We start from the raw sequence: 13,438 nt of genomic DNA, 5'->3' as shown, positions 1-13,438 counted from the left end.
AATATTCTTGTAACGACTCTGGGATCCGGCGAGAAAAACCCCGGCTTGAGAAAAAAAAAAAAAAAAGGTTCTTTACAATATAAAGAAGAGATTCGTTAATTATTTAATGATGCAATACATGAATAAAAGGTGAACACAATGGTTATAATAGTCCTTTTTTTTGCAAGCATATCACAAAAAAACAACTATTTATTTTAAAAATAACATATACAACAATAACAACGCTGGCTTATTTGGTCCAACTTTTTTAAAATCGCTTAATTTATAAAAAGCACAAATCGCGTGGTTGCCAGGACTAAAAATTCGTCTATTGTGAACGATTTTTGAAAGTAAATATGAAATTTCTTCGTATTTCAATGTCCTCATTGTTCGTAATAAATACGTTACTTTTTCTATTTATTATTTTACTGTTTAAAGGTATAAAAATTCATATTTTTTTGTTATTAAAAAAATGACTGCAAAGAATTATTATTTATTTTCAAAATTTGAAACTTTAAATTTTATAACTTTTTTTATATATATAAGCCTAACAAAGTTTCCATTTTGTCTAGAGTTGCCATCGAAGGTACTGCTTATTTTATTTATTTTTTTCCGACATGCTTACAAAAAAAAAGGCATAATAAAAACAGTAAAACAGTAATAAAAATAGCTGATTAGTATTAATTAGTGATGTTAGAAGTTTGAAAATTATAGAAACGATTTCATTGACGAACTGAAATTGCTTTCTGAAGAGAATTTCATATATTTAGTTAATGCGCCACTCTCTTTGTATCCTCCTTATTTCACTATTTTTCTCCAATAACTTACCAATAACTTTTTTGGGTATATATATAAATATATATTTATATAGAAAAAGTTTTTTATAAAATTATCTGCAGTTATTTTTATATATACATGTACACATCATCCACAAATTTGTTAAACATTTTATTGCTTATCATATGTGTACTGATTTAGGCAGTTAGGCCAAGTTATTCGTAAGCAACCAGAAGTTGTTCTATTGGAGCATTCATGTCAAAAGAATATATCTTTTGTTGAAATGTTTTAAATTTTCAATTTCTCTCTTTCTTGCTATAGTTCCATAACTAAGAAGCCTTTAAAGTCACAAAAATTAATAATAACACATTACATTACATAGTACTTTTATTTTATTAACTCATCTTTCATATTACTACCAACTTCCTTGTTAGGTGCGGTTACTAACCTTATTGAAAAATAAGGAAAGTCGAACATTTTTGGAAGGTTTGAAATACATTGTTATTTGTAAAGTCTATCACAAGGCCATTTAATGAGATTGAGCACTTTTGATGAGTTGGAATTGTTTAATAAATTATAAAAGATAACAAGACCTTTACCTAGATGGATAAGTCTGCTTATCTTTAGTTTAGGGCATTCACAGACATTTGAACATTCATTTTTTTTTTAAAAACAGTAGATTCTGCTCTTTGAACAGTCCATTTAGTTGAGAGGATACGTCAGTCTATAGTATCCTGTCCGAAACCCAGTAAGAAGTTTGATGTCTTCAGAGTGTATTATAGAAAATCTTAGATGTGTTGATTCTTATCCTCTTATCCCATATTTGGATTAGAGACCTTTACAGAACATTCAATAGTTTTTAAATTGAAAGCTTTCACAGTATTTGTGTTTGTTTACCCTATGTCTTTTCACCAGAATAAAAAGGCACATATTTGAAAAAGAATAAATAAACATATAGAAGATGGTACAACTACGTCACTGACTTGTGCTGATACAAATAGAAAATATTTTAATATACTACTAGCGATTACGATAAATCATCTGGAGGTTAACAAATTTTTTAAGTATTGCTTGTAAGAAAAATTACTAAAGTATAACTTCTAGCTTGGTAGAATATACTAATGTATTCCTCTATTCGTCAATATGTTAAGTTGCAATTTTTGATTCTGTAATAACAAAAATAAATTTCCGTTATATTTCAAAATTACAAACAGTGTATATTTTTTAACCTTACACAATGTAATCATGCCTCAAGATAAATTTTTTCACTTCACTCACGCATTCAGACAATGCTCACTTAATTCAAATAGATATATAGAAATAAATAACTATCAAAATGCTAGCTAACTGAATTATGAAAACGGAATGGAATGAAATTATACTCAAAAACTGCTACAAGAAAAGGACTCATAATAACATTTGCACTATTGTATTTGGATTTCAATAGAGAACATGTAGCTCTAAATTGATCAGCTTTTATGATAATTAAAAAGTTTAGGAAGTGAATAAGGAGTGCTTTTCCTTCTTTACAATTAACAAATATTTTTAATAGAAAACATAGTCCTTCCTTTTTTCTTCTAAAATATTTCTTATTCTTTTTCTAAAACATATTACAAAGTCAAGTCTGTTGAATTGCTTGTATGAGAACCACAGTGTTTTTATCACTTCGAATTTAAAGAAAGATTTTCATTTCGTATTTAATTTTTATGTTAGAGAAGTATAATTATAATAACAATGTCCTTAATTTATTAAAATCTTGGTTCCTAATATAAAATTTTCCTTTTTTTCCTATGACGTCAAATTTTTTAGACCCCACAATATATCAAAATAACTAAATTAAATATGGATTTAATTATTCTATTGTAATGTTAATCGTTTGTACCTGATAACAGAGATGTGTAAATAAGTATTTTAATGGTTCGAAAAGAAATGTGTACAAAGTGCCATCATATAAAAATTATGCACTCAGTAGACCGATTAATACCTTCAATAAAGTTTTATATTTACAAACACAGCTTTACTGCCTCACATTTTAGTGTACCTGGAAATGTACAGCTAACGCTTTAATTTTATAGTTTAATTAAAAATTTTATTTTATTTTCTGGTAGCAAACTGACACACACAATAAGCTTTAATATATAAAATAATTATATGCAATAAAATCTTGTTTAAAAATAAGAATTGTTTTGATGTAAGCTAATCTGCCCCTTAACAATGTTCACAACAATTTAAACTGCAATATGGCATGCCTGGTTTAAATTAGATTTCTCATTGTTAAACTGAGCCTCAACTCTAACTGATGTCTACTGACTAGTGACTAGTAACTAGTGACTAGTGACTACTGTGTACTCTGTAATGTGTTGTGTGTTTTATTTTCTTACTCATAACAGCAGCACTGACATTATGTGAGAGCAGCAATGCACATGCGCATGCGCATCTGCGCACACGCAATGTAACGCGTTGCTGTTCAAAATGCAGTTAACACAATTAAACTGTTTAATTAGAGAGACGATGTACACCTTCCAGTTTCAATTCAACTTCACAGGCACATCGCAAGCGCATCACAAGCACTTCATGTGTAGCAATAATGCAAACTTGAGCTTACCCCACATTGCGATACACAATTGTTGACTTAATGAAAACCGTAATCCATGCGTAGTCTGTCTTGAGACGCGTTGATGGATTGCAGTGCGTTCAGTGAAGTGTGTTGGAGTGGTAATCTATCTCAACGTAATTATCTGAGCCTCTTCCAAGGCTGTTAATTGCAGTGCATGAAATGGGTTTGCTCGCGGTTTTATACGGTTTTGCATTAGTCGCAAATAATTGACGGAAAATGTTGATTTTGAAAACATTGTGTACTTTCAATGTGTAATTATTTAAATTAAGCTTATATACGCTATCACAATAACCAATATTTTGATGATACTATTAAGTATTTCAATATCAATAATTTTACAAAAATAATTTAATTTATTTATCGCATTAATTAAATGCGTGAAACAAATATTGCAACTTCACACGCACAAAACTGCACTCAGCGAATTTATTGTTTCATTCAAAGAATATATAAATTTAATTTATATAAACCGTAAATGGCAATAAACTGAATAATTGAATAAAATTTAGATTTAGTATAAAGTAATTGCTTGCTTAATAGATTTGTTTTAATTAAAGAAACAAACTTGATAATGTTAAAGCCATGAATCTCCTTTCATAGTGAAAATATTTTATTTCACTTTGTTTTATACACATTGGAAACAATAAAGCAAACTATTAATCAAATTTGTATATTATTAATTTTAAGTTAGTTTCAATTTCAAATTATTCAAAAATAATTTTACTTTTTTATATAAATTGTTTATAATATATAATGTAATATAAAAAATATGACAGAGTCTTAATTTAATAGGTTCCTCTTTCAATATAAGAACATCTTAACAGCACGGCCGTATGTGCTAGAACTGTGACACACAAGGTTTGACTTCAAATTGCTTTAAGATTTAGGCTAACAAAAACAAATTATTTGAAAATCTATTTGAAAACAAATACTTGGCAATTTTGTTCCAAGAATAGACCCCTTCAAGGACTCCTTATATTCGTAAAAATGTATTACATGATATCTACATGTGGCCTTTATTTTATTTGATATCACTAAGGACTACTAAGTCTGTAGCTTACAGCTAGAGGGATTTACCTAAACTAACCAATTTCAATACATTGGTACTCAAATAATTGTTCAATATTTAATAATTATACTTCGATAAATATCCGGTAAAAAAATGATTTTAGTATCATATAAAATTTTTACAGAAATATGATAATAATGTTAAAAATTTGGAAATTTAGGCATAGTGTAACAATATATTTTTCTTATTTAGTGTTTGGCAAAGCATTATATAAAGATTAATTTTCGAGAACAATGAATATGAATTTAGTATAAAATGTTTACGGAATTCTACACCATAACTGTCATTCTAACCTTACCTAACTACACTATATGGCTACGAAATTTTTATTTGTTTGAGTTACTTTGTATAATATAAAAAACTATCACTTTTAATGTAAAAAGAACCCAAAGGTGAACCAACAGATATCGATTTTCTCTGAAATACGCACTATATGGTTATAACTGGAGGCATATTGAGCTTTAAAACTGAATAAAATTGGAATGCCAGCGATATTTAACCAAGAACCTTACAGTAAGATCAACGAGATTGTCATAAAGTCTCAAATGCCGTCCAGATCATTCACAAATCTTTGAATTATAATATTGATTTAATCAATGAAGTGCTTAATAACTATGCAAGTTTTTATCCTTTAATAGGAATAAAGCAGTGGCATGGCGGATAATGTGATATTCCGGAATCATTTATTGTGAGAGCATTGCAAGTCTTTAATGATTTAATCCTTAGAAACAATAATTCAGAGCGCGAACAAATTAATGTTTTCATTACACTAGTTAAAAAGCGATTATTATCTGCTCTAATGATGAAAGTTTTGAAAAATTTAAAAACTGAGCATCAACCATTATGATTTAATAGAGAAAATTTCAACGAAAATTTAGGTATTCAAAGGGTAATAATAAGTGAAACACCGTCGCGCAATATGACCGCACTCACATAGGAGTATAAAAATTTGGCATTTTCTGAACTAGTAAAGATATTATAATAAAATTTTCTAAGACATGGTTTTTAAAATGGGCTTTCTTTTAAATGTATTTTAAACATAAATATAGGAACCTCTCCAAATTAAGGCCCAAACATGACCAACTTCTCAATTTTTTTGAATATCTGTAAAACTTTAATACCTTTACAATATAACTAAGGTTCGGAATGATTCATGGCATTATTTTTACTGCTAATCTTTTACAATTTTTAAAAATTTTTTTTTACTTTTACTGGACTATTTATAGTTATTACATATATAAAAATATAACTTCAAACAAAAAATGGAAGTGATATATTTATTAGTTCTTAAGTTATTTACAATTTCATAGAATTTTAGCGAACATTAGTTCTGCTTCAGAAAACCTTGCCTTAGGAATGCCACATCTATAAGCAGTTTTACGTTCGTACATCATTAATCTGGTGCGAATTAACACCGTAATATGAATTAATATAGATCATTTTTAAAATTAGAAAATAATTCGGAAAATATAATTTGTTATATTTTCGAATTCTACATTTCTTTCAATATGTTTTTAACATAGGTAGATAGATATATAGAATATATAGTTAATACTTATACTACTTGTATCGAATAAGCATTTTAGATAGGGAGTTGCATGACAGATATACACCTTTAGGCGAATGCCAGGTATTCACAAAGTAAATTTGTAATACTTAACTCTTCTTTTTCTGACTCTTAACTACTATAGAAGTCGCTAAGAGGACTACCTAGCCATATGGGGTCGTTTCTATGACACTAAATATCAATTACTTACATTTATAACACTTATCTCTTCTTTTTCTCACTCTCAACTACTACTGAAGCTGCTAGAGGAAGAACCTAATTATTTGGGGTCCCTACCTATGTGAGATTGAATACCAATAACTTCATTTCGCAAGTGCATATTTATTTTAAATAATTAATTTATTTCATGTTATTGAATAGAGATATCTCGGCATCACATTGGACAAACGATTCACATGGCGTAAACATGTGCAACTGAAATGAATCAGCTGTGCCAAAATTCTTCAATACCTCCAACCGCTATTTAGAAATGAAAATCTAAATGCTAAGAATAAGAAACTCATACATAACCAAATAATTCGTCCGTCACTCCTATATGGTTGTATAGCGTTTAGCAAAGCTTCAAACACTACTATTCGCCAACTAGAAATTGCAGGCTCTGAGAAGACTTTTCAAAGTTCCATCAAGATTGATCCCATCAAAAAATACATAAAGGATAGAGCCCTGAAATTATTTGCGAAATCTGACAGACTTACCAACACCGCATTATCAAATCTCAGAACGGTTACAGGCTCCTCGGGGAGGTATGCAGATCTGAGGTCAATGATTGCTTAGTCTATTGAAGTGATAAACAATAATCTAGTCAAGGCGCAAGGAGGGGTTTTGAAAAAACCTCGCAGTTAATAGAGAGTAAAAGTGCTCAAGTGCACTGTCTTAGCTAGCCTCAACATAATTTAATGAATAGAGACGTGTGAATAAAATTTTGATAATAAAACAATAAAAACGAATTTTCAGGTTTTTCAAGATTTAATAATACTAGAGAATCTCAACGATTTCATATATAAATTTAGCAAAAATCAAATGACGATAATAGCAATAACCCCTGTAAATGCAACTGAACAACAATAACAACTAAGAGAACAACAAAAACGTATGCAAAACTAATTGCAAAACTAATTTGTGACATTTTACAATAATTGTTGTCATAACATGAGCACACATCAGACTTCAGTTGCGACGTCGCTGCGGTAATTTAAGTCGAATGGAAAACAAAAAAAAGTGAAAAAACAAAAACAAAACCAAATGAAGTACATACGTATAAGCAAAGTACCAGCTTAAGTATATGCTAAAAATGAAGAAGAAAATGTGTAATACATTAACAAATTGAATTAAGTAGCTAATAACACAGCAACAACAATAACTATTACAGCAAAAATGCAAATAAATAATAACAAAAAGCGACATTCAAAACAAGAGCAGCAACAACAACAACACTACTAACAACGCCAATTACAACAATTAAATATGCGCTGAAGCATAAACATTAAACTTGCATACGTAATGAAAGAAAATGTAAAATGCAAATCCACAAAACCGCATCCAACATGAAAACAACACCACACCATACCAACGACCAAACAACAACAATGCGAAAATAAAATGAAATAAAGTAATAATTAAGTTCCACTGTAAGAAGAAGAAAAAGTAGTAGTAGTAGTAGTAGAAGAAGAAGAACAACTAAGACTAAAAGTAGAAACTGCAGTTAAGTAAACGACAATAACAAGCATAAAAACACAAATAACAATAATAACAAAAGCACATGACATAAAATAATGAAAAAGATATAAAAGAGAAATGTAAGAAAACTAAAAACAGTAATGCACTCAAAGAGAATACGCATTCTAAAAGAAGAACAAACAAAAAACAAAAAGGAAAATGAATCCAAACAAAGTGAAACCACAGCAAAGTTCTTGTAAGAGTTAAGGGGTTTCAATGGCAATTCAAATAGCAATGACATTTTCGAAAAGTTTAAAGCAAAATGAACTCAATTAAAATTTACTCATACGCCCCATAAGCTCAATCCGGCGAAAGTAAACGAAAGTTATTATGCCATATTATGACAAATATATTATACATGCTATATAGATTATCAAATATCAATACATAGTAGGTATTGTGATCATAATAATTTTGATGAGAAAGCGTTTGCAGCATTCGAAAGAAAAGTTCTTCCGAAACTCTATAGTTTCTGACCTATACCGCGACATTGACATAGTTTAGTGCATAAAAATTCAGCGGTTTCCTGGCTTGGTCATATCATGCACATGGAAAAAAGTACTCCGGCTAGAATAAAAGCAGTTAAGGACGTCTGGATCTTCTGTAGAAGGATCAGATGACCAACGATTTGGTGACGGTCGATACTACCAACTGGCGACAGCAAGCAACTGATCGGGCTGGCTGATGGAGGCTACTTGACGCGTCTAAGGACCACTCAAATTTGTAATGGCCAACTAAGTAAGTTAGTAACCTAGAGATCTGACATCAGGATTTGTTTGCCCAGCTTTGGCTTTATTCAGATATTTTTGTTTGATTGCCAGAGTAACTGTTGCAAGTGGGTTGTCAGTATATGCAAAGTGAATAGCAGGGACCAAACTGTCTTAGTAAGCTCATCTGCCATACAATTACCCGAAATATGCATGTGTCCATAAGAGTGGGACACTGACACGCCAAACAAACTAAAACTCAAAGTAATAGTATTTAAAAATATGAAATAAAAATATTGGATTTGTGTTACTTACAGTGTAAATAAAAGTAATCATCTACAAGATTCCTTTAATATATTGCTTAAATTATTTGTACATAAAAACCTCAAAATAGTTATTCATACCTTTATTATTAATGATGAACAAGGAAGAGTGGTAGAAGGCGGAAATACGAGGGGAGCGACTGTATCAGCTCATATCATATTAAAAGAAATAAACATTATATTCTCTGAATTTCATGAAGGAAATATATTTTTATAACTAAATACAAAACTGGACTAATAGGCACATGGAGCATGCATGCTCTACATGCAGTCTGTAGACCATTATGAGTAGTACTTTTGACGTCCAAGTTTAATTCGAGTGCCTTAATTTACTTATACATATAATATATATACACATTTGAACACACGTTTCGAAAGGAACTGTGGATTGCAACTTTATCCAATATTGATCACAAATTTATTTTAAAATATCATTAGTGTATACATTTCAAAAAATTTGTTTTTTATACTTATACATTCTCTCTTTTAATAAACCGTTAACTTATATATGAAAATGAAGTTAAAAGAGTTTAAATCCTATTATTTTGTTATTTGATGAAAAGAGCATTATAATTTAAAGAGAATTGTTTTTGCGCTAAAGGGTAATCGACACATTTAACATATGTATTCGGCTGTTCCAAAGACATATGCTTCAAAAATATCCTTCAAATAAATGCTTCCAGGTTTTGTCTCAAAAATGGAGGCAAAAGCTTGAGTTAATATCAGATATTTCTGTAAAAATCCATCTATTACTGACTATAATGTATTAATCATAATTATATTTAAGCACGCATGTATCAGATTTTCTTGGTAAAGGAAACTTCAATAATCATAGGTTGTAATGCAATAACAAATTAAAAACTATTTCAAGACTGCACTGTTACAATCCTAACAAATTGTGAGTTCTTCCATTTCTAAACAGTATATAGGCGCTTTTTTTTAATAATATATTTATGTATCTCATACTCAAAAAAAAAACAAAACAATATCTAAAAATAAAATTATTTTTACTTACCAAAGTCGAGTAGAAAGGTGCACTTTCCACGCCTATACTAGGATAAGGATTCTGTTCTGTAGATGGATAAGCGGTACTATAAACACCAACACCAGCCGCAGATTGTATACGACCGTAACTACTTAACGCCAAACGTGTTGGATCATACTGATAGGAACAAAAACTTTGTCCTGCTACCGATTCAGGCATTATCGTCCGACCATTATCACAGCAGGGTGGTGCAGCGGTGGTGGTATTCACATTAACCGCACATGCATAGGCAGCGGTACCACTGTCAATTGTATTGGTTGTGGCACCGGAAGATACACAAGTTGCAGATGATTGTGATGTGGGATCAGGCGTTAGCGTATCACTATGTGTACCAGCACCATCACCACTGCTAGTACTGCTGTCTGCACCAACGGAAGGAGGACTTAATGAAGGTGCATTTGAGGCGGCTGCTATTGGAGATTGCACTGCAGGGTTTGTAAGCGTTGTAAGAGAATTGCTAGACAGGAACTGCAAAAAATATAATAATAATTGTTTACAAATATATAGGAATACTTAAATTAAATTTAAAACATAAAACAGCAGATGTTTTAATATAAAATTACAAAAACTTGACTAAAAAACCTGTTTTCACTGCAAAAATTTTCTCTTAACTTTTCGTTTTTCGTTTTTGCAGTTTGCATGAAACGTGCTCGTTTCAATTTAAGCGATATTTTTTGCATAATTTTTTAAATAATTTATTTTCTTATATTTGATTCAATTAATTCATAATGAATTTTATTACCATGCAAATTGCAAATTTGCCAAGTTTATAATTAAACTCTAAAGGCGCATACAAAGGAATTCGCTGTAGCGTGAAACGGGTGACCTAACAATTTGTCTTATTTTTGCATAAAATTAATTGCATTTATAGGAAAATGTTTCGTATTTGTTTCTAATAGAGAAATTTATTATTTTGTTATTTTAACAATAAGTTTATTTTTTCATTTTATTGGTTTTTTTGTGGCAAATAATAAACATTATTTGGTAGAGATTGTTGTACCCAATTACCCTTGCGCGACAAGTGACTAGCAGCGAGTGGCACTGCAAGAGCCAATATCGTAAATCCATCACGGGTGAAAATTGTGACAGTCTTTGACAAATTTTAAGTAACTCAAAAGAAAGACCGACACCACAGCAAACGCTATCTTTTTACAGGATTTTATACGCAAAGAGGGAGTTTTTTTTTAACCTACACAAAAAAAACTTCAAATTACTTAATATAAGAATTGGTCATGCAAGGAAGTTGTTGCGGCCAATACTCAAGTAAAGGAAGGGCAGTATTCGTAAGGAAGTCATAAATTTAATAGGCATTTTATATTTACCATAGGTAGTCGACATATCATACAGGGTGTTTTGTTCATTTTATAAATAATAATATATAATACATGACAACTACAAAAACTGAGTATATGGCAGGAGTTCCTTTGTAAAGAATTCTTCAGTGAATTCTTAGTGACGTTCATATTTATCAATAAAACAGATTTCTTATTTTACTGGGTAATGTAAAAAAAATTCACAGTTGTGACTAGATGGTGTTGCTGTCTATATACCTTGCAACACTAATTCGATCATGTTCATAACATAAACATGATCACATTTTTTTAAGGGCAATTGAGTTATGCGTACCATTTTCAAACCGAATCATTACAGGCAATGAACAATGTATATATATTATATATGAGAATATCTAATACCTGCGATCATAGTCAAAGGCCATTTACCCTTCACAAACGACTTCACAGTTTTTATTAACTGCAAACAAGCCTATGTTGAGTGTTTGATGGAAATAACAGTTTTATAACATGACGAGATATTACAGTCTAGTGTAGCTCTAATCCTCTACTGCTCACATTTCGATCTCTTAAATGAATCAAGAACAAGCACCCATAGTTAGCCAACAGAAAAGGAAATGTGTTCCAACACGACCACGTTAGAATATTGTCATGACAAAAATATGAAAGTCACCCACATCGTCACCCACTTTTAAGATTCGGAAGAAACTGACGGAAGTTGGTTGTAAAACTTTTGATACATTCTACTATGACTACTATATGTTTCGGTCTCAGCAAAATTCGATTTATTATTTGTATTCAAATGGGCTTTGGTGTGTCTGGCCGCCACTCCAACTGTAATGATCCCTAAATTATACATTACAAGTGTCGTGTCTGGTATGGAAAATCATATTGCCCATTTAATATCATCTAAACGAAAACTCAAGAAATGTGAAGATTGCACTTTAATTTCAAGTCTCAGTCAGGAAGGTTGTTTCTGAACAATTTTTTTTGATGAGAACTACTGAGATATGCATAATAATAACGTTTCATTCACTTGCAGTGATTATAAAAATATAACTCAACTTGAAGTTGAACTTTACTACGATGAATTATCAAGATAAATACAAGCTTTAATATTACTAATCTATTCTCTAGTTGAATTGTTATAATTTAACCAATATATTGAAATTTTTATTGAAATCAAGGCTACTTACTTACTACAAAAGTGAAGTAATGAAGTTAAAAGTAATCCTAAATAATTTTTTAAAAAGTAGCACTTCAAAGCACACAGGACTCTCCAAAAATAGGTTTTTGCGATGACGTTATATGTTAGAAATTACAAGTTTTTCAACTGATATTTCGTCAAAATTTCATAATGTTTAGACAGAGAGAAAATAAAATGTTTTGTCAAAATAATCAATTGTTATCCACTGTAGTCTCGTCAAAACTTATAATGTTGGGAACGAAAAAAAAATATTATTATATACAAGGTGCAATTTGTTTGTTTTACTTACTTAACTGACGCTAACTAACAATTAAGTCTAGCTTTTGGTCTGACATACCAAGCCTGTGCTCCATACGTACTTTTTGTAGCATCGTTGATTAGTGATTAGTGCTGCTACAACTTAAGCACTATACTAATGACACCACTTCTTTATCATCTTTCTCAAAACGCCGCAGCAAACTCATATATTCTTGAAGCAACGACTTTCATTATAACGCAGCTTTACCAGTGAAGATGATGAATATGAATTTGCTAAACAAAGACATTGTTGCATTAAAGTTGATATATCTCATGATTCATGCGGATATGGTAGTCAACGCCAACTTGTAGAAAACTAAAGATAATACCAAGAAGTTTACTCTCGAACATTCCCATATATCGTTCTGCGCCTATTCTTCTACCCCTCCATACAACCGTTTATCTAAAATAAACAACCTAGAGAAAGTAAGGTCGAGAGAGAGAGAGAGAGAGAGAAAGCAGTACGCACTGTGTTGTCCGTTTATTTTATTGGTTCATATGAAGAAATTCATTGTCTTGAAAGCTTCTTTAACTCAGTTGTGAATTAACTGATTTTAAGTAATAAAAAAAATCAAAAATCAGTTTCGTGGTCATTATCGATAATTTCTACCCGAAAGAGTTTAATTAGAACCGCGATCGAAGGGCACTACTGCGTTAAAAAATTTATTTCATTGTAAATAGTCGCATATGTTGGGGTAGATATATGTTATAATGTAAAATATACAACTTCAACAGTAATTTCTATAAATTTCCATTACCACAGCTGCGTCGCTCTTGTTTGTTGACATATCCAGCTACTAAAAGATAAACCTCATTACAAAATAAAAATTTAATCCGTAAAA

At 30.5% G+C, this 13,438-nt stretch overlaps 1 protein-coding gene across 1 annotated transcript in view; it reads right to left on the bottom strand.

The window, feature by feature from the left end:
• LOC119681405 (homeobox protein araucan-like) overlaps window positions 1-10,868 on the bottom strand; it is a 158,436-nt gene extending 147,568 nt beyond the window's left edge. Inside the window, exons 1-2 of the mRNA XM_038094591.1 lie at window positions 10,809-10,868; window positions 9,771-10,268 (exon numbers count right to left, since the gene is read on the bottom strand). Coding sequence (XP_037950519.1) covers window positions 9,771-10,268; window positions 10,809-10,868 — 558 coding nt within the window. The remainder of the gene's footprint in view (window positions 1-9,770; window positions 10,269-10,808) is intronic.
• Between the last annotated feature and the right edge of the window lie 2,570 nt (window positions 10,869-13,438).

This window comes from Teleopsis dalmanni, chromosome 1 (assembly GCF_002237135.1).
Source record: "Teleopsis dalmanni isolate 2A chromosome 1, ASM223713v2, whole genome shotgun sequence".
NCBI classification, from domain to species: Eukaryota; Metazoa; Arthropoda; class Insecta; order Diptera; family Diopsidae; genus Teleopsis; species Teleopsis dalmanni.
The sequence above is the reverse complement of the archived record's forward strand: the minus strand, read 5'-3'. Positions and strand labels throughout refer to the sequence as shown.